Source organism: Typha angustifolia, chromosome 2 (assembly GCF_048772165.1).
Source record: "Typha angustifolia cultivar Huaian chromosome 2, ASM4877216v1, whole genome shotgun sequence".
Taxonomy (NCBI): domain Eukaryota; kingdom Viridiplantae; phylum Streptophyta; class Magnoliopsida; order Poales; family Typhaceae; genus Typha; species Typha angustifolia.
This window is the reverse complement of record NC_133240.1, coordinates 7,978,224-8,001,031: the sequence shown is the minus strand read 5'-3', so window position 1 is coordinate 8,001,031 and position 22,808 is coordinate 7,978,224. Positions and strand designations below refer to the sequence as shown.

Below are 22,808 nucleotides of genomic sequence, written 5' to 3'. Positions count from 1 at the left end.
TTAAAAACAAATCTAGGCAAAATTAGGGTTCTAACAGTAAATTCGTAAAAGAAAATAATAATAATAATAATAATAATAATAAGAGGCTCGAGTCGAGTCGTCGACTCGTCCCAGCGCGTCCGGTGTCTAAATTGCGCCTGGGGGGTTAAGGGTGATCATGAGCGCGACGTGGGGGTGAACCGGTGAGGTTTATAATTGGGCCTTTAATCTTGATTGGTCGCCACGTCGTTCCCCACGGATACAATTATAACGTATCACATGATGCAGCACGCATCGTCTAAACGGGTCGGGTTCATCTTCCGAAACAACATCAGATCCGAAACATATATATATATATATATATATATATATATATATATATATATATATATATATATATATATATATATATAAACTCCTTATCATACTAGGTAGGTGAGCGCTTCTATTTAACATCAAATAACATTCACTAGACGGACCTACGGAAAAGAAGTGGACCCGAAAGTTTAACAAACCTAAACGCCCAATAAATTAAAACCATATTAAATAATTATCGCCATCTTTATTTCTCCATCTTTGCTTCCTTTTTTGCATCTTTTCTGCAAAACAACCTCCACTTCTTTGTTTATATATATGTATGTATGAGACCGAGGAGCACTTGTAGCCAATTCCATTAGCTAGGAGTGGTCTTATCTTGTTCATCTTCTTGTCCCACACTGTTCTTGATAAGATTCCAACATTCTAAGCAAATGATTTGCTTTGAGAACTCCATCACTCTTTGCTAGTGTCCAATGTACTCGGTTGTGGTGGATCCCATGTGTTGGTAATTTCTTGCATGGTAAAAATCCATGGAGATTGTGAGTTCTTATTGAAAAAAGATGTCTTCAACCCTTGTATTTTACTTACAATCAAGACATGTTCTTCCTGAGTTGAATGATAAAATTCTAATATCTTAAGTTGTTAATGATAGAGCTAAAGTTAAGTAATAACAGTTGATTTATGGTGAAGTTAAAAGAAGCAATAATGGCGTACCTGAGAGAGTCTTGTATTCTTCAAGCTCACAAGCCATTAGGAGAAGAAGAAGAACTGCAACACTGCACAGTCTCCAACTAAAAAGAGGCTTACTAAAGGAACAAAAAGATATATACTAAAGCCAAAGTTGTTCTTTTAATTTCTCTTGATGCATGAAACTATGGGCTGATGTTGTTATCATGAGGGTGGTATTGTTTTTTTAAGGCCAAATATCCTTTGAAACCAGAGTCATTTTTAGATATCCATCCCTTGTCCACAATGAAAGCATATATGCTGTGATAACAACCAGGGGGGAGGTTATCTGCACCTGGATGAATGAGTTGTGTGGGTGGATATTAATGGTCAAATATATAGATAGGTACCATAGTTTGATGTCCATAATATTGCTTGTTAACTCATTATATTTCTTTTTTTAAGGGTTTTTAACATACTTGCAAATGAAAACTTTTTAAATATCACAATGATAACTATATTATTTAAACTAACATAATTGTTATTGAAATTTCTTTACTTTTAGAGTTGCAATTATATTAGTTTTTAGGATTAAATATACTTTACTCCTTATACTTATAACCAAAATTATTTATCTCCATATACTTTAATGGAGTCCTTCGCTTGATAGTCAAAACCGACGAATTTTAATATAGTTTTTTAGTTTAAGCAACTTCATCTTTTTCCTTAACCACAGTAGCATGATCTTGAACATTATCTAAAGTTAATGGAAAAAGCAATGTAAGAGGTTATAGATTAAAAAAAATTTAGGTATCAAAGAGAAATAAAAACTTATATAAAACAAAAATAATAAATTTATTGATAAAAAATTAGAAAAATGATGGAAGTGAGTCTGCCATTCAGTTTTAGAAGTTATTTGGACGCGTCACATTTAATTTAGATAAAAAAATCTAATGATATCATTAAATCTTAGTCAGCATTATAAGACACAGTTTTAATTAAACATAATAGTTTGCTTTAATAAAAGAAGTCCATAGACCACTATACTAAACCTATCTAGTACTACAACAATGGCCACCCAAGTAGTAGCAGTAATAATAATAATAATAAATATATTTATGTTTATAAGGAATTTGAATTTTTGTATGAATCTCTTATATAATTAATGTATAAAAAACAATGCAATTAGTTTTGAAAATATAATTTAATTATAACCAAAATCTAAGGGTGACTTAATTTAGGCTCAAGAAAACGTTCTCCATTTGGTAAACCAGTGATGTGACCCACCAATCAACTGGAATATCTGGTCCAAAAGAAGAGTCCCAGACTCCTAGGAAAGCATCTACTGGGTCACCGTCAGCTTGATAGCATTTTTTTTTCCCCGAGTTGTTTTGACCAAAATAGCCCTCCCAACAAATTATTTTACCGGTCCAGTATACTTCACCTTGCCAATAAGACTAAATGCATTTAGCAATCCTTGCCACAGTCAATAAATTTTTAAATTTGAATAACGGGCTTATACAAAATTTAAAATTACTTAATTTTTTGTTAAATTCAAAAATTTTGATTAATAATTTGTTTTCTCAATCAATTATTCATGTGAAAATCACTCGATTATAAAATTTTATATAAGTCACTGTCTCAGTCAGATATTTTTTAAATATAAGTCCGAAGGGAGTTATTTTTTCCTCATTTAAATTGCTTTCCCAGTTAGTTAGTTAGTGATTCACGTGGAAATCATTCATCGCAAAGTAATTTTATGGCAATTTTTAAAATAATTTTAAAATTTCTATATAAATCATTGTCGAGGTTAGACTTATGAAAATTTCAAAATCACAATCACTTTATTCGGTGGTTCATACGGAAATCGTTTATAGCGATTTTAAAATGAACCTAGTTTTTCTATAGGTAAGTTTTAAAGTGCATTAGTCAAAAATTCTTTTCACAAATAAATAGGATTAAATTTATTTTTACCCTTATATTTTAAACTATAATCACTTTATATTTTTAATGTTTATTCGACTAAATTTTAACTGTTAAAATATTCATCTAAAGTAAAATGTGATTGTTACTGAGCAAAATCATATTACTCTATTAAACCTTTTTTTTATGAATAAATCACTTTAAAATTTTCTACAAATATATATTTATTTAACAGAAACATAATCATTTAAGTCATTTATTATATTTTATTTCTACATTCGAAGTACCGATAATTTTATTTACATAAAAAGGTAAAATCAAGAGTCCACTCTTGCTAGTAACAAAACTTTTAAAGAGATTTTTTTGCAAATGCGCAGCTTTTAGATATCCTTTCCCGTACTGCGATTTTAAATAAACCGAGAGGGCGTCGCAATCGAGACGCTCGGTGGCGACCCCCGGAGGGAACCGTCTCTGCCAGTCGCCAGTAACGGAATCTTCTACTCGCCGTCAGCGATAACGGAGACGCTCGTTGCCGGCTATATGTCCCCGAGAAAAGGAAAAAGCCGCGGCGTCCTATTGGACGACAAACAGCGAAATTGCAATTACACGCGAGATATCGACAGGATAAAACTCAAAAAAAGAGAGCAGGATAAGTCGGTGGGCCCACGTAGTGGCGAACGGGGTAACGGTAATGGCGCGAACGTGGGCCCGTTTCGTTACGTGCCTTTTTAACTTTATTCCTTTTCTTTTAATCCGTATAAATGTTACTATGCGGATGCTTAATTACACCGTCAGATATTGTCAGGTTGGGTTCATCTGACCGTCAGTATGCTTGGTAGGGAACGTTAGAGCATGAACTACTATTTGGAAAGTTCTAGAAAGAGTCACGAGGGAGGGCACCTGATGAGAAATGTAAGACCGTTTGGTGGGTCATGAGTCACCTATGGCATGGAGTCATGATGGTTTCGTATCTTTAATTTTGGGGTCATGAGTGAAGGGGTGAAATGTTTGTTACTAGAAAACTTTGGGTTAATTAGCAAATTTTGCAACGTAAACATCCTCATCCATTGGTTAATATGTTTTCAATTCTAATTAGCGCCATTCCTCTGTGTCGATATGTATAACTAGAATGGATGTATTAGTTATTCAAGAATGGGATCGCACTAACGTCTACTCCTTACTAGCTACCTGAGCCCATTAGATAGAATTTTCTTGAATGAATAAATAAAAATTGACATTGATTTTATGTTTCAGATAAATATTTGTCTCCGGTAAAGAAAATTTGAAAAAAATACTCTAGACATACATATGTATCTAAACCTCAGGTAATAATATTAATTATTTGCTTAAATAAATGTAGAATAAATATCAAAGAGTAAAGCAAAGATGAATACTAAGATTTTTACGTGAAAAAATTTAAACGAGAAAAAAAATCACGAATTCAAACTCTGATCAAAACTAATTACTAAACTTATAGCAGTTATAAGACTAACTTACAAAACAACCCGTAGATTTTGACGACTTTGTTTCTCTCAGTCTTACTCACTATAATCTACGATTCACCGCTTTCCGTAATTGATATCCAATTTAGTAGCCATCGAGATTAATCGTTCATCTAGATTATCCTTAAGACGAAAGTCTTGGTGTGCTGTAAAAGAGATAGATCTTGTTAGTGGAAGAATGTTATAGCTCCAAGAATTTTTTTTCAAAAGCAATCGCCCACTTCTCTAGAATCAGGGCATCCCAATCCTTATATAAATTAATAAAACAATGCCAAATCCAAGCCAAAACAAAAGTCTTAGAAGTCAAAAAATTTGTATGTTATGTGAGTACGTTCGAACAGTCAAAACGTGTTCTCTATATGTACGAATGCTTGATTTCGTGTTTGAACGCGGTGTAAACGGCTTGGGTTGCATTTTAATGGGACCAAAGTGCGTTCGAATACCCTGTTCAAACAGTAGACTAGATAGTTGAATATAGAGTGCTTATTTTTATGCTTTTAGGTAAAGTTTCGTACCTTTTCAATCATCATGATTTTGTTTAATCACTTCAATAACGATTCTAAAATCGTTTCGAATACTTTAACTTCAAAATTAATCTTTCACTTTAATATTATTTATCAAATATATTATAACTTGTGTGTATATTTATATATAAAACTTAGAGACATTACATTAATAAAATTATATTTTAAAATATAATTTGCCAATATATATATATATATATTAGTACAAATAAAAACTAACGGAATTAATATTTATTGCAGTAAGAGTACTTGAAACACCTAAATCTCTAATAAATAAACTCAACTAAAAGAGTCCGGATACAAGTTCCACAGGCCACAATAACCTTTCCAAATATACATCCAAAATACTATGCTAAAGTCCAAAAATACAACGTCATCATCACACCCTCGCAGGGGCTTAATACAACTAACATACGTACTGAAAAGGAAAAGCAGCTACTCCTCGCTATCCGCACCTACGTCCCCTAGCTCTGAAATAATACCGCCATGAGGGGTGAGCTTACAGCCCAGCGAGTAGGATCCATACAATCTAAAATAATGACATTACATGTGTATATCCAATGTATGCCTATATTTGCTAACGATAACGATATGCTTATTGAAATGACTTACCATAATTTACTAAGTCAATGTAATTGATAAAGATTACTAATCACTATCCTGGAACATGTTAGTTCTTAAACGTATCATGATAAGTTTACACAGATATAAAGCTTGATACAATCTCTTGTTCGTATACATCTTAATCATAGGTTTTACATGTTATGCATAGCAATAAAATAGCAGTTTAGTTATCTCAGGCCTACCAAAGCATTAATCATACTTATCATCGCTCACCGAGCTATTCACCACACATGGTGAATACTCTTAAGAAACAATCATCCATCATCTCATACATCGAGGGGAGATATATACACATCTAGTGGTAATGTCATTTACACGTCTATGACGACACTACATGTGACCGGTTGTCTGTGGCCATCAGACTCAGGACCCCGGTCATAAGCTCATATCTCACTCTCTCTAAATTATCACCGCCCTCGACGGGAGAATCGGGAGCCCTCGGCTCATCAACAGACGCCCTAACCCTGCGTCGTCAGGTGCTGCTAGAGTTATATCCCCGCCTCACAATCATGTTCTTCTATCATCATAATCTAGTCCTAACTATGCAGTATAACTACCTGAATGCCACACAGGCTTCCCGACCTCAGGTGTATGCCGCTAATAGTATAGTCATATAAGATACACTCTACCCTTAACCCTGGGTTGAGTGAGTAAGGGTACTGACTAGTTAGAATTCGACTACTAATGATAGGTGGAAGTGGTGCAGTGTTTATGAGTGTATAAAGCATGTTATAGTCATCATGATCATTACATTCTATATTCACAACAATCATACATCTATGCAATGGTATACGACACATGTAAAGCATTATCACACTAATGTTGATGCTACATTAACATTATCATAATATTATGATGAGCAGGTTATCAATAACTACATATGCAAAAGATATAACATGGTGTACCAACTACATGCATTAATACCAATATTTCCTACAGTGTCATGACAGGTATGATGACTGTAATTACGTTATTCTAGATTTGTATAACTCTACTCGCCTGGGGAGTCTCCATAGTATGGCAAAACTCGTTAGCTAGCCGGCTCCTCCGGAATCCCAAAATCCTCATCACGCGGTGTCAATCCTATTAATTCACACAAGTAAGCCATACGTAAGATTAGCTAACTAATAGAATTAATTATCTTATTAGCGTATTTATGGTTGACAATTACATGAGTCAAGGGTCTCCTAGGGCGAGTCTTATGTTATCCTAAAATTCACATGGTACTAAATTATCATCACGAGGGATTAGGCTAATTAAATCAAATGCAAAAGATAAACGGGTTATAGGGTCCAAATGGTCCCAAAAGGGCTAGGCTAGAGGTATTGGGTTAGGTTCAAACCTAACCCAATAGGCAAGGGGCCAAGGTGGGCTATAATTGGACTGCAGCCCACAAGTTTGGCCGAAGTGGGCTGGGGTCCAACCACAGCCCACCAAAGGCTTGGTTGGTGGGCTGCGGTCTGCAGCCCACCCAACCCAAGCCTAGTGGGTTGCGGTCTGGACCGCAGCCCACCAAGGGGCTCAGTGGGCTGCGTCTGACCGCAGCCCACCAAGGGCTCAGTGGGCTGCGGTATGCTAAGGGGGGTAGGGGGGTTAAACAACCCCCCACCCTCCCTCGATATTCCTCGAGGGAGGAGACGAAGGGAGGGCGGAAAGCCCGAGGGGCTGTGACGCTGGCGGTGTGGCACGAGGCCGACGGTGCCGGCGGCAGCACGGGGACGGCGGTGGTACAGCACGGGGCCGGCATAGCACGAGGCTGAGGAGGGAAGTAATAAGGAAAAGAAAAAAGGAAAGGGGAGGAGAGCTTACCGAAAAGGGGGTTGGTCGGCAAGCTCGGCAGCTCCGGCGTCGACAACCCACGAGAAGAGATGGAGAGAGGTATTGAAGTGGAGAAATGGTGCGATCGAGGAGGGGAAGATGGGGTTTAATGGAGGTGGGAACAGGGTAGCGTGCACGGCAAGGGAAAGGGAAGAAGAAGGAGAAGAGAGGACGCGGGGGTGGGGGGTGGTAGGTGCCTGTGACGCACAGGCTCGGTGCGTGCGTCACGGGATTTTTTTTTTTAATTTTATAATATTTGGGGGGTTACAGTACTCAAATTAGAACAAAGCCTAATAGATTTGCATAAGATTTAAAAGCCGAGTAAGATACAGACCCTTTGGAAGTCCTCCTAAGAAATTAAGCACATCTATCACCGTTACCAGAGTATCAGAAGAAGAGAACACAAAGGGTCTAAAGTCCAGCAACAACTAATAATACTTTATTTAGACGTAGAGGTAGGATCAACTCGAAGTTTTGTATTGCACTCCCATTCATCTCATCTTCATGGATAATAATGTGAAGCCCTAGTGTCCACAAAGCTCGTCACCTTCTTCCATGCAGCCCTAGAAGTAATATCCTCCCACCACGCCTTGAGGTGCTTCTTCCCGGTGACCAGCTCCGCCATGCCGCAGTTCTCGACGAGGTAGCGAGTGGCCGGAATGTGAGTTAGGTCGGCCAGAGTGAACTCGTCGCCGGCCAAGTACTTGGTCTTGGACAGCTGCTTCTCGTAGACCTCGAGGACCTTGTCGAGCTTCTCGGCGAAGACGGCGGCCTCGGCTTTGTTCCCCGGAACACCCTGGCTCGGGAGGACGAAGAGGTTGAAGACAATGGGGAAGATTATTGGGTTGAAGTTGATGGCCTCCACGTCCAGCCATTGGTCGACCTTGGCCTTCTCTTCTAGAGTCCGGCCTAAGAGGTTAGGGCGACCCTCGCCTGCGTACTTGGCTGCGTAGTACCTCACTATGGCTCTTGATTCTAATCAATTAAGAACCAAAGTATTACGTTAGAGGTATCAAAAACATGCACATAATCGTCTGAAAGATTTTTTTATAGGAAATTTGACCTCTTTTGACATTGGGGGATACTAGACTAACGGGAGAGTATTTTTGAGACGATAAAAATAAAATATACTGGTTGATGTTAATTATAAACTTCAATTATTAGTATGAATTGGCTTACCAAAGATCTCGAAGTCTCCATCAACAACATAAGGAACTTGTCCAAAAGGCTATCACAAGTGAAAGAAAACCAAACCAAGAAGAAGAAGAGGAACATTAGAAGCAATCGATACAACTCAACGCACAATTCAAGGTAGTAAACCATGATCTAAGCAGCAACAATGATCAAAATAATAATGTTAATTTAGTACTATACTTGTTTGGCCATGTACTCAGGCTTCTTATGCTCCCTGGTCCCAAGATCAACATGAACAAGCTCATACTCCACACCCATCTCTATCAGGCAATGCATCACCCTTTGCGGACATACTGCAGGACCCATGCCATAGATCTTCACCACCATCTTAGTATCTCTCTCTCTGACTCTCTCTCTCTCTCTGTGTCTCTGTCTCTCTTGTGGTGGAGAAGAAGAAGGCTATCGTCCAGTACTCTTATAGCACTACGAGTGATTTGTTAAGTCGGCTAACAGAAAGAAGCCAAGAATGGCTGGAAGAGTTTTACGATTAGCTTGAGATTACGGTGGTAACTAGCAGGAGAGGACATGGAAGCACGTGTTTGTTCACCTACCAGTTCCTATGGATGGAAGAAAGAGTAGGTAGAGCTACCCAGATCAGCTGAGCCTCTGCAGCCATGGCTGCAGGAAGTTTAATAGAATGGTATTATTCTATTGCGTAACTGGGGCAGTTCGTCCAGTCGTGGATGGAGGAGACCACCCACCAGATGCGCTACTCCAACGGACAGTCGTGATAGGACTTCTCTTTTTTGTCATTCTATCAAGTAAGTTTTCAAAAAAGGCCCATTATTATACTGGACATATGGCCCGAATATAGAACATTGCATAATCAAACAAAAAGTTATCTCCCATTGTTTCCCAGGAAAGGTGCATTTTTGTCTCTGCAAAATAAGGCCAAGAAAATTACTCGGCTAAGATTAGATGGACGCCCACCCTGGGGATGTATATATTTCCTTTGTGATTAGTTCGATCAAATATGGGACGTATCTTAAAATGTTTGTTTTTCTGAAAGAAAAGTCCCCATCATGCAAACATTCATTAAAACACTGACGGTGATAAAGGGAGAATTGAGTGACGGTTTTTGACAAAGTGTCACACTTTTATTTTAAAAAATAAAAATTTAATTTTGAGGGCACAATAATTAAATATAATAAGAATGCATGACCATAATAGATAATAGATAATAGATTCACACGAGCAAAGTCTAAAGAGAGGACATGTCATCTCTTGTTGAAAGACCAAATGAGAGACACCACGGAGCACAACACCACGACATGACCAGACCAAAGATCTATCTGCTAGTACGCCAGCTTGGAGTAGCTTTAGTGACGAAAATTCCAATTAACTGAGTGAGGGTGAAAGTTCAACCTTTCCTCTCTATTAGGAGAAGGGAGAAGAAAGTGAGGTAGTGGCAGCGGCACACGAGGAAGGAGAGGAGAGGAGAGGAGCAATGCCACTCTAGGAAGAAGAGGAGAGACTCTCCTGAAGTTTGGGATAGGATTTAAGTGGTACATTCCTTGATTTCCATCGTATCTTACAGCCATATTGTTTTATTTATTGGTTTCATTTGGTTTGAGGCTAAATTCGAACTCAGATTAATTAGTCTTAATTTTTTTAAAAAAATAAAATTAATTAGATATATTGGTTATTGAATTAATTCATGAGATTCCCTAATCTCAAAGCAAAGAGTACTTTTGAGTATCACACTAAGGAATGTGTATAAGAGCTAGAGAAAATGCTTGCTTATTAAGTCTAAATTTAAATTCCACACATTTAGGGTGAGAATTGTTCCAATTTATTATAGGAATTTCTTCGGAGATGGGTGACAAATGATTTGCAAGATAATTCCACTTTATAATCACAGTAGCAAATATGGACCAAAACACATGTTACTTGCAAACAGAGTCTACTTTAGCGCTCATATATTATGTTTACAGTTTATGTAAGCAGCCCTTCCCTTTTTTACTCTTCATCAAAAAGAAAAAGAAAAAGAAAGTTCATCCCTTTTATATGCAATGCATTTGTTTATGTAGCAGTGCTCATCTTTAACGCGTAAATGACTGATACGGTGATATCCCTTTTATATGTCAATGTTTACCAGTGTGGTTATAAACTGGAATGTGAACATCTTCCCAACAAGCCAGGGACCTAGCAGCACTATTGCCATTCACAGTTCTCAGTGACATTTTATCGAACACCGTCCCGGCATTCCTGTATTCATAAAAATCCCATCTTTGGCACTATAAAAGAAAAAGGAGAACTAATCCAACATCATACACTAATTTATAAACCACGGGTACTAGAAGTCATTTTGCTTTAAGATTCGGACGACGACGAGGAGCCCTCCCTCTTGGAATCGAGGTAACCTTGGAGGGCCCGGATTTGCTCCTGGGTGGGTGGCTTCTCGTTGTTCTTGATGGATCGGTGCACGTCGTAGGTAGTAACTCCCAAGAAAAGAAGCCTGTTTTAATTAATTAACGAGCCTTAATCACAACGAACAACAACGTACTTAGATTAAACTAAGAGAGGATGGATTGAGGAAGCTAACCCAGAGGCAAAGAGTACCAACTGCCTCGGAAGTACGTGCTTGCCAAACATCCTCATATTGTTTGTTTGGAAAAGTTCACATATTGGGTGGGAGATTTATTGTGTTATAAAGGTTCTATGGGCCGTTATTGGGCCTAAGTTAATTGGGCCTGAACTATTCCTCCTCGTCCACTAAGCGAGCAAAATTCGAAATGACAATATTACCCCTAAGGGAGGTGTTAGGAGGAATTAGAGAATAATTATCATTAATAGAGACACGATTAAATTTTCACTTTTTTTTAAAATAAATAAATAAATAATATTGGATACAATGTAAGTGGTTAATGAAAACTCAACATCTACTTCTCCTAGGGTAAAAAACAAGATAGTAGTAGACAAGATAGAGAGTGAGAATAACTGAACATAGAGGATATTATCTAAAGTAGGACAAAAGATGATAAGTAACTGTAAAGAGGAAAGTGAAAATACTACGCATGGAGGACAGTCTTGGAATGTATCTCATATGCACACTCTCAGTCTCAGATCATTTCAAGATCATAGTTCTTGGAGCTTTGAAAGTTATCTCAACAACAACCAGGAAATATTATTACACCATGGCATCCTGAATTGATCTGAAATTATACCATCTGAAGAAACCTTTGTCAGGTTTAATAGACAGAAAGTTACCTCTCAAGCATAGAGTTGCAGACTTTGTCAATTCTGGAGTTCAGATCCTTGGTGGTAATACTCTGCACTGTCTGCAGCCTTCTTCTTTTTTTGTGAGAGGAAATGGGGATTAGACCCCAATTAAATTTCCATTAGGGAAAATGGAATAATTGCATCTATATATTACATAAAAAGCTGCAGCTCAATTTATTTCCTGGAGTAAAGATCAACCTTCAATAATTTAACTACATTTTAGTATCCATCTTTGACAGAGAGTTGCAGAAGTAAAATAATTGAAGCAACATCACCCTAACCAGAAAGAAAGATGGATGATGCTATGAGTAGTGCCAACTACCAAAATCCTCCAAAACCTACCATCTACTATATAGTAATGTGATAAAGTTACTGGACTGAAAGGGACAGTACACCTACATAAAAAATTTCACCTACATTTTTCAGTAGAGTTGAGAGAGACTAGTAACTTTCTTGTTGGAGGTGAAATAAAGGAAGTCATTTTTCAATCCTTCTTTCCTGCTGAACTGTCAGCATGAATGGACAAATAAGGCTATGAATCAGTTTCTTAGTTTAATCTAAATACTTAAGAGAACAAATAGCATCCTAATGCATGAGACTCCTACCAATACGGTGATGCGAGCTATGCAGCCTCATTACATAATTCAAGAAGTGGTCTCTGCAACCATCAGACGTCAATGGAGAAAGGCTTACGAAAAAAAAAAGGTATGAAGAGAACTCTATCGCACCAACAAATCTTTCATTCATTCATGAAACAGATACAATCTTGTACAATTACTTCAACAGCAATCAATGGATCCAAAGGAAATTTTTGTACAAGGAATTGAGCAATAAGTCATATAAATGCTCACTTACTTTTCTGAATCAATGTAATAACTTGAAAATAAATAACAAGAAAAAGAATGATGTCACAGCCTTGGTTATATTTAAAGATTTAGCACAACCATGGACTTCATCCTGCATGATGAAGGATCTGCCTCATGTGCTGCGTGTTTCCTTGAGATGCGGCTCCACTTCAGCTCAGAATCTGAAACTTGACAAGAAGTTAAGAAGTCGAGCACCTGACCAAATATTTTGAACATCTCTAGACCATAGATCCTGTCCTGATCTACTACAAATGCAGGATTCCAATCCATGGGTGCATCTGGGTGTCTAGAAACTTCAGCCCATTTATTCAAGGCAAAGTCCAGCTCAAATAGCTTCCTCACAGCTCTCTCGGACCTGTTTGTGCGACCGTCTCTCTCGCACCAAGACACGCATAACATGAACAACCGACTCTGACAGGACACAAATTTTGGATAATATTCACGAAGCCGAGGAGGGGGTTGGGAGGTCTGAATTGCAAACCAAAAGCCCCTCTCTAGGTCATAGGCAGCAAGTTTATCTGTCTCAGAGTAGACATAGAACATCCGACTGCAAACAGCACCAGAGCAAACGGCCCCAAAATCCAAAGGCAATCCAGCAATTTCAATCCACTTGTTGGTCAGGGGATCGTAGATCTCCCCAGACTCCAGAGGCTCATCCAAACACCCGTGACCACCCACAGCAATGAGAGCAAGCTTGGGCAATTTAGTGACATCTTCTCCCACAAACTTGTACTGTTCAGTTAAGAATTCTGATGATTGGTCATCCTCAACAAAAGCATCCCTAAGTCGGCGCCTTATTGAAAAACGGTGTGGATCCTCATAGACATCTGAAACTCCACCTAATCGGGATTTAAGAGGAAGTCGATTGTGCTTATCAGACCGGGTACGAAATATATTGCAACTAGCTGTAACTTCAAAGACACCTAAAACAGGTCTAGACCTTGCAGACTTCATTGAAGCAGCTTTACGCCATGAGCCGGTTAAAGGGCTATACACCAGCACCCCTTTATGAGTCTTAAAAGAACCCTTCTCCAGTGAAACAGTTGAGTGTGCGACACTAGAACAACCACCAACAACATAAATATCTGCTCCAATACCAGCAACTGAAAACAAGAACCTCCCCTTCAGTCTATCAGCACTAATCCTATGCCACCGGTCGAGGGAGATATCCAGAGCATGCATCTCCCCGGTGTGATATCCATCCCTTGTGATCCCGAACATAAACAACCATGGACTCTGATGACAACCTTCAGACCTGAACTGTATAAATTGTGGAGTGGTGGTCAAATCCCGCCATTTCTTGCATACACAACGGGAAATCATCAAAGATGCCAAAGGAAGCCGAACCAATATCATCTCTAGTACATCATCTGGAAGCGAAACTTCAGAAGCTAAGCTTGATGGATGCTGTTGAACTGCCTTCTCCTTTCTCACATTCTTCTTCCAAAATCTCTCGGGCATACTATAGGAGAAGCATTGTACTCCAGTTTCCTCAACCCCTGCAACCATCCTATGAGGCATGCAGTCCTCCAAAGAGACCAACCTCTTTCCACTACCCTCCAACACTTCACAGGCACCAACGCGACACCCACCACCCTTCACATAGAGATTAAGGCACCTAGAAGAACTGGATTGTGATTTCAAGCTCTCTTCATTGCTATAACCTCCACTTCCATTCTTCTTCTTCTTAAGCTTCTCACTTACAGATTTCGTGAGGCGCTTAGAAACACTCAAACCTTCCATATCCCTCCCCAGAGATGCCTCTTCCTTTGAGATCTCACCTTCTATACCGCTAATTTCAGTAGCATTTCTGGAATCATCACATAGCAAAGCAGTCCTGCAATTGCTATTTGATCTCTTAAAAGTGTCAACACTAGCCATCTACCACCCACCCAAATTCCCCAAATTTGAAACCCCAAACCACAATTTATTCTCCAATTGGCTCCATTAACAAACTAACTGGCGAATTCTCCATTGCCAACCAAGAAATCACCAAGATCCCATTCATCCCCTTCCAATTCATGAATTATACATCCAAACAACACCCGGTTCAAGCTAAATCATTCAAGAAAAGATTAAAAAAAAGGCTAATTTCTATCTAAATCGCACTAAAAATCTAACTTTTACAGTCACATCACCACATTTAGAACCATAACCACATAAACAATGAAAAAGAAAGAAACAGAAAAAATTTAGAGCATAACGGAAGGAATGAATCGGGGAGCAAACCCTAGGGCGTCAAATCAAGGATACCGCGATCCAAGTCGACTGGAGGGAAGAGATCTGAGAGCGATGCGGTTTCGAGCGCCCCTCGGAAATAGTAAAGCCGTTAGATTTCCTCGTTTTTAGTTTGGGATTTTATTTCGGAGGTATCCTTTCACGCACCCAAAATAAGGACCAGCAAAAGTAACCCATTTAGCGTAACAGAGGTGCGACTTTTGCGCGTGGGGTCGGGGTTGATTTGGGTTTTCTGTTGGGCGATCAACACTACTTAACTGTAAAGTTATCTACATCGGGACCCATGAAGTGACCGTCCAGAGCGGTGGGGCCAAGCATGCGGTTGGTGGGTTTACATTATAGTTCTTAAATGCAAGTGGGCCTAAAGTGAGTTGGTTGCAGTTGGGAGGAATTTTAAGTGAATTAAATTATGCCGAGAAAATTCCCCCCTCTTTTAATTTGTCCTCTTATAGTGTGTTTTAATATAAATAAATTGTTTTAGGAATTCTTTTTTTTTTCCTTTGTAAATAATTTAATATTTCTTTTGTAATGACTCATCCTCTCCCATGTTCCTCTTTGTTTTATGGATCTATGGGCAATTGGGCATGCAAATTTTACAAATATTTTTACCATCATCATTTATAATTGATGGCCTTTGGGTTGTTGATGCAAATGATAGAAATTAATTGGGTTAAAATTTCCTTTTCTTATCTATAATACTGGCACCAATGGCCTGAGGTAAAATTAAATTTCTATTCAAAGTTCCCATTGACTAATTTTGATAGGTCTTCTGAAAGGCTTGATCTAATTGTCCAATTAAATTAGTCTTACTATCTACTGCCCAAATGAGGTCATCTCTGTATCCTTTGATGCCGCATTGATAGGCTAACTTTATAGTAGAGAGTACAGAATATATCATAAGGTGAGTGACAGAAGAGTACATCAAAGTTTGTTGTCCTGAGAATTATAGAGTAATAAGTGTTCAGATCCCTATAATTTGGTTGAATTATTAATTCCCAGGTATGGCAGGTAGTGGTCATTGATCAAATTGTTGCAAGTGAAAGAACAAATTTCTTTGGGATTAAAAAAAAAAAAAAGATAAAAAAAGAGAAGAAGACGATGAAGAAATACATTAATAGGCCGGGCTTTGCAGCAAAACCCTAAGCCCATAGCAGTGTAATAGCAATCGGGCTCGGACCAGGCCAAAGTCGATCATTAGGGCCGGACGGAGCTGGCGAAATGAGCAAATCTGAATGCTTTATCTGTAATTCTAGTAATTAGCACCAAAAAAAAATTAGGGTCATTTGTCTGAAAAACTAAAATAGATTTCGATTAGTTTTACTTCGTAGAAATATAGTAAATAAGGAATTTATATATACAACAATAGCAAACTGGTGATGTATAACTAGATTTGGTTACTTCTGCAAAGCAAACAAAGAAAAAAGGTAATCCTATAAATATGAAAATAACCTGAGAATTATATTGCTAAAAACCTCATTTTCATAAGCAACCAAAGATTGTTCAATAGTTTTTACACAATGTCTTTCTCTTAGGCATCAGATACTTGTAGAATAAGTTCAACTCTAGAATAAGAGAGATAAGTAGTATAGTTATATTAATATTGAGATAAATAGTTATTTGCTTACTATACTAAGTATAAAAGATTTATATCAGAAGAAGATTTTTTCTTATTCCATGTTTAAGTGAACCGGGGCTTAAAATGGCACAACAAGCACTGCATATTTCTCCACCGGAAAGGGAGCAAGATGCCTTCTTGCAACCAAGGAGAGAGAGCCCTACTTTTTCCTTTTGATTGGTCTTGACTCACCCACTCCACTACCTTTTCTTTTGCCACCTTTTGAAATGTTCTTCTCCCCTTGAGCAGTAAGAAGCTTCATGGAGAAGATATCAAAGTAATCTTCCCAGATATCTGAATTCTGAAGGCAAACATGACAAAGTGGTGATCCACATCAGAGTAAAGGCACCGAAAGCTACTGCGATTGATCATCCAAAGGCCCTAATGGCCCTTTGGCCTTTGCTTTTCTGCACAACCTTTCTGAGGTGGAGCCCTTACCAGCATTTTTCCTAATGTCTCCACTCACTCGATCCTATTGTAGACCCACAATTGTTTGTTTGGATAAGGATCCATCCAAGTGTATAGATATCACAACAGATATCACAAATTAAGAGAAAGTAGTGAGGACAAGAAAGGGTTTATAGCAATCTAATCATAGAGTATGTGAATGGATGTACTTGGAAAGCATGTGAGAACAAGCACTAAAGATATGAATGGAGCATGCCAAACTTCAGAGAGGTTTTTCATGCAACTGGAGACTGTGATTGTAGCTCTTATCCACTGCCCACTTCACCCTCCACTGGAATAAAGCCAAGGATCACAGGCCAACATAGGAAGTTCTTTGGATACCAAGTAGGACAGACAAAAGAACTGGTCTCTATTGGCTTTTGAGCATTATTATGGTTACAATATATGTCACAGGATCTCGCAAAAAGATACACTACCAAGTTGAGGTTTGTGCAGGGTAGTCACCCCTTATCTCTTTTATCATGAAGAGAGGATTCTATGGACCTCCACAAGAGACAATTGATGCACAGAGAAGATTGTACCTTTAATACAAGATTGATATATAGGAAAGAGAAGAAAGTGTTAATAGGAAGCTTAAAATGGCACTATCCCGCATGCTAATTTCTGCAAGAGGCTGAACGTGACAAGCAACTTTTTTTTTTCCATGGAAAACTCGTAGAATTGTAGGCATAAAGTTTCATTCATTCATTGAAGATGCCCTAATACACAAAAGGAGAGGAAAAGTAGGGTGACGACAATATAACACAAACCCCACATGAAGCCCAATTGTTTATATGCATTCTGGACCTATAAAAAAAGGAGAAAAATAAACTTTACAATCTCTTGTGGTAACAATACTCTTCTACTCCATTATTCCCTTGAGCAAGTTTATGCCCTCTGCAGAGACACATCTCCTCACTCCGGATCTTGGAACCTCGATACGAGGGGGTGGATATGGAGAGAAGCAAATGACCACCACAGTTAGATTATCGCAAGTTTTTCGCTTCAGTGCCTGCCGCACTAGCTCCCTGGAGCACTTCTCGGGATCATTATGAGCTATGAGCTCTCTCCTGGTTATCGTCACGGCGCACTGGCTAGTCATCACATCCCAGAGGCCATCACAGGCCATTATTAAGAATTCATCTTCCTCTGCGAGAGTCATCTCCTGCAATTCAGGCTCTGCACTCAAGGGACATTCAGAACCTTTGGGGCCTTTCATGTGCCAATCACCGAGGGCCCTTGCTACAGATAGCTGGCCATTAAGATAGCCATCATAAATGAAGCCACCTAGTTTCTCAATTCTAAGCCTTTCACTGTTGCAGCTGGGCTTATGGTCTCTAGACAGTTCGACTGCTCGACCACGCTTACCTAGCACGGCTCGGCAGTCACCAACGTTGGCAATGTGCAGAGTCCTGTATGATCAAGATGGGGGTGTGTCAGGATGATCAATAAATTGAACTGGTGAATTTAAAAGGTAGCAATGTGCTTGGTTTATAGTTAAGAATGAACAAACCAGACAATCTTAAAGCAAAGTATCAGTTCAAATTGCACATGTAATTTTGGTGAATCATGTGTGATATTGCTAGTCAACCAATCGATAAAAATAGATATTATTGACGAAGACTTGGCCATCTATAACCCATACTCGATGATTCTGTGATAAGGACAATGCCTTAGAAATGATATGGATGTCTATCAACGATAAGCAAATGACCATTGCTTTCTAATCGATAATTTTTAATTGATAACACAAAAGTTTCTTCTCCTAACCACATGTTATTAAAAAAAATTAGGTAGTTAAACAGTTCTTAATTTAGAGCACAACAAAGCCTGTTAGGTCTCACCAACATTTCCCACCAACAGTTTTAAATTCAGCGCACAAACTAATTGTAGTCAAACTACTTAGAGTTTATAAATTTCTAAAGCCTTAAAGGACAAAACAGAGGTAGATGGTGGATCCTGAAATCAGACCTAACCTTCCAAAAATGAGAGCAGTCAAGGCCGTGGTTCCTGACGAGTTGTCTACAGATTTGTCATCAGCAATAGCATAATCAGCTCTCACAAATGCACTCTTGATAGCCTTCTGAATGCAACTGGGAAAATGATCGTCTTTGATTATAAAGTTGAGAATGTTCTTTTGGACAAAGGCTGCCGCATCTTTGCCATCATGGCCATCAAAAACCTGCCCATGTAAATTGCCTGGTCTTAGAAACTAGTACAGGTAATGTTTCAAGTATTGGATACAAACTATTAGAAGTAAAATCATTTGGAACTCTAAAGGTGACGTCAAAATAAAATCAACCAACAATATTAAGGAGAAAAAATCGGAGAGAACATAAGAACAAGATCATGTCGAAAATGCCATACTCTATGTGGGATAGTAAGACCACACAGTTGAACATGGACTGAAAAAAAGTACTAATCAGATGAGATTGATGAACCAAAGGTAAAAGATCAGGAGTGCACACCCCATAGAAGGCCCCTGGTGATGGAATTCTGGCAAGGACACCAAGATGATCTATCAAATTATCTACACAGATGTGCTCATCTTCCATGAACTTCTTTTGCCCAATGTCGGTGCAGCTTCCAGACCGAAACACAGGCAAGAACCCTGGCGGCCCAGGAGAGTCAGACTGCAAGCACAGGTTCCCAATACCCAAATCCTAAAAAAGCCATTATAAGTTCACCTTCTAGCACCATGAAAAAGGAGCTAAATAGAATATTAAAGCTGAACAATTCAGTAACAGGACATACAATTTTTCCGGCATCCTCCAATCTAGCAGTACTCGCACAGTGCCTCATCAGCGTGCCGTGCCGAGGAGGTTTCCTAGACTTCACTTCCTCTGCGTCCTCTATATTGTTGGCATCCGACAAAGACCCATTCTCCTTGCCCATGCACTTGCCATCTAAAATTGCTAACGGAGTTGAGAGATCAGCCGCAGCTGCCATCTTCATTGACACAATTCGTCGGTAATGAAACCTACAGCTTTAAACTAACCCTTGCTCCAAGCAACAAGGCTAAAAGTAATCCAAACTTAATCGCACAAGGTCTCTGGTCTTCTCAATCGGATCAACAACCTATGGCCTCAAGATTGAAGAGAATCCACTTAAATCCAATGTAACCAACTTTAATTAATTTCAATGATTCCAACAAAAATTAATGCTCTCCTACTTCCACCAAACATCCAAATCCCCTGAAACAAAATATCCCAAAAACATACGATGCCCCAAAAAAAAATTTATCAGTTGATTAACTGAAAACCAGAAATTGAAGAATCGATTGATATACGAAATCTCAATCACATTCCGGTTCCAGAGTCCCCTGCACACAATCAACAGTCACATTAAAACCCAGTAAAACCAGCCCAATGTTCCACCTTTCAAGCACAAAGCTAAAGCCTCACAGATATTTGTATCAAAACCAAGCCGCGATAGAAGAACAAACCTCACAGCAGGTCAAATCTTCCTTGATAAATCCCCAAAGAATGCGAATTTGCAACAAATTCTGGTATACGCTAACAGGCTAACTCTATTACCAACAAATGAAACCCACATCGATTATACTCCTCTGGGTTGGAACACAAGAAGTTAAAAGAGAAAAAGAAAAATCCCCAAAGGAATGGCTGAAAGAGGAGGAACCGAAAGCTTCTATAGCTTTGTAGGAGAGGGAGAGAAGAGACTAACTTCTGGAAGGAGGAAGAGTGGTTATTTAATGACCCGGGGAAGACTGCCTCTTCCGGTTATCCGGTTTAAGTCTTGTAGCTACTTGGGACCAACGAGGACGGACACGTGTCGATCGTTTACGCGGCGCAGTAAACAGACCTGGCTATCCCCGTGTGTCAGATTACTGGTACGACAGAAATGGACGGGTAGATTTTGTTATCTCTATTTGCACGTGCGCGAAAGGCAATTTAATCTTTTTTAAACCGCCCGTACCGTCTCGTTTCGGCTAATGATTGGCTCAAATTTATTGTCGAATAAAAAATTAAAAATAATTACTGGTGCGATTTTTGTCTTCTTCGCAAGGTTGAGGCCTAAATCCTAAATCTACAAATGACCAAAATAATTAGCATCATAATCTTGTTATAAACACGAAATGAACATTAGATGAACAATTATTAATGCCCATTTGCTTAATCTAATTATAATCTACTTATTAAACGTCAATAAAACAATAATCTCGGAAGAAAATATTTGAAAAGAAAAGGGAAATTTATTACGTCTTAATGGTGGTTGGGGATCTCATCTTCTCACCTACCCTTACTCTCTCCAGCTTGTTACTTACTCTTCCATCTACTTGTGGTCTTCTGGATATATATATATTATCCACATGTTTTGCATGCCTGACTTCCTTCCCATCCAATATTTATTCCATGAAAGCGTGTATCTCTATTTGGTGATGCTTAAGGTTATTGTCACATCCCGTAGGACTTACAATGTGTCCTCCTTCGTCACCACAAACATTAAAGTTTGGCAACTGAATAAAAGGATTATAGGGAAAACTTGTTGAAACAAACTGATGGCGATCCTAACTTGGAGAATGGGTCATGAAGAAGTAAATCAGCATTTCAAATGTTAATCAGACTTAATGCAACTGATGGTGTTTTGATACAGATTCATCTGGAAAGCTCAAAACTAAGAACCATAGCATTGTAAGTAAAACATTGGATCAGGTCTTTTATTATACATTCGACGAGCAGTTTGAAGTATAGCCTCACACAAGTGATAGTAAATGTTGTTTGTCAATGTGACAACAATTGCATTAAAAGAATTTAATACAAAAAATATACCATGTCCTAAAAGCTAATGACTGACACTGAAGGAGCACTGAGAAGATTCAAACACTCTCCATATCTAGCACTCATAAGCAACAATAACACAGATCATTCTTCCAGGCATCCTGACAGAAAAAAATGAGACGAAGAGGCAACCTGGGAAGAGTAACGGAGATTGTTTTACCTTTAAAGAAAGTATCCTGAATGAAGCATCTTTAATGTAGAAGTAGTACTACAGTTCACTATTGTGAGCACCAAGCTGGCTAAATAAGATCGCCATGTCCATCCCCTGTATCATAGTGGGCATGGCTGTTTCATAAGGGCAGTCCTTAGAGAAGCCAGCTTTCTTAGATTTCTTAACTTTCTTGATGCAGCTTTTGAACTTCTCATGACATCTCACACTCATCAAACCTAAAATAAATTCCATCAGAAAAATATGAGTTAGAACTCAAAATAATTGATGACGAGCTTATTTTAGCATATGGAGGCAAATGGGTGTGAAGGAGAGGGATAGGGTCAAGATTCAAGACTAAGGACCAATCTGCAGATCGCACCATCTAGATGATGCCAAGTTAGCATTTCTATTGAAATTTTGGTTCCTGATGATCGTAAGATCTTGTAATGGTAAGACAAAATATCTTTGCCTTTCTGGATGTTCCTCCCCTTCCCCATGTTACTCAGTTGCAATTTTATAACAAACAATCCAAAATAGCTTGAACTTGGTCTAATTCTAAACATACATGTTTTGTTCACTATAATTATAATAAAATAACCTCCAAAATAGCTTTATTGTTTAGATCCTAATCAACCGCATGAACATACTGGGATGCTCTATGATTGATTTTTCTTTGATGTAATTGGAGATGGATCTGAAACTGAGGTCTCATCTACAAGATTAGAATATTAGATTGAGATCTCATGTACTCTTAGTTGTATTTCCTATTCAGCGAGTGGACAAAAATATAGCGAAATAAAATGTGACACATGAGATAGCATAAATACTTTGTGGTCAATTGCTGTCCATATACTTCAGAGAGACTTAAAACTTAAAGGAGTTGATGGATTTAATTATTCCAAGCTAAGCCCCAAACCAGATT

General features: G+C 38.5%; 3 protein-coding genes across 3 annotated transcripts; all 3 read right to left on the bottom strand.

The window, feature by feature from the left end:
• Nucleotides 1-7,632: 7,632 nt before the first annotated feature.
• LOC140777214 (glutathione S-transferase F12-like) lies at nt 7,633-8,951 on the bottom strand. The gene is made up of 3 exons (XM_073121175.1): nt 8,729-8,951; nt 8,534-8,582; nt 7,633-8,329 (listed from the first exon to the last, which is right to left on the bottom strand). The coding sequence occupies exons 1-3, from the start codon at nt 8,873-8,875 to the stop codon at nt 7,857-7,859; spliced, it is 669 nt and encodes a 222-aa protein (XP_072977276.1). The 5' UTR covers nt 8,876-8,951; the 3' UTR covers nt 7,633-7,856.
• Nucleotides 8,952-12,492: 3,541 nt separating this feature from the next.
• Nucleotides 12,493-15,016, bottom strand: LOC140775479 (F-box/kelch-repeat protein At5g42350-like). Its single transcript, XM_073118809.1, has one exon. It carries the CDS (start codon nt 14,515-14,517, stop codon nt 12,697-12,699), a length of 1,821 nt encoding a protein of 606 aa, XP_072974910.1. The 5' UTR covers nt 14,518-15,016; the 3' UTR covers nt 12,493-12,696.
• A 2,601-nt stretch (nt 15,017-17,617) lies between these two features.
• Nucleotides 17,618-21,020, bottom strand: LOC140770253 (probable protein phosphatase 2C 27). The gene is made up of 5 exons (XM_073111351.1): nt 20,382-21,020; nt 19,691-20,258; nt 19,405-19,599; nt 18,913-19,118; nt 17,618-18,348 (listed from the first exon to the last, which is right to left on the bottom strand). Exons 2-5 carry the CDS (start codon nt 19,889-19,891, stop codon nt 17,799-17,801), a joined length of 1,152 nt encoding a protein of 383 aa, XP_072967452.1. The 5' UTR covers nt 19,892-20,258; nt 20,382-21,020; the 3' UTR covers nt 17,618-17,798.
• Between the last annotated feature and the right edge of the window lie 1,788 nt (nt 21,021-22,808).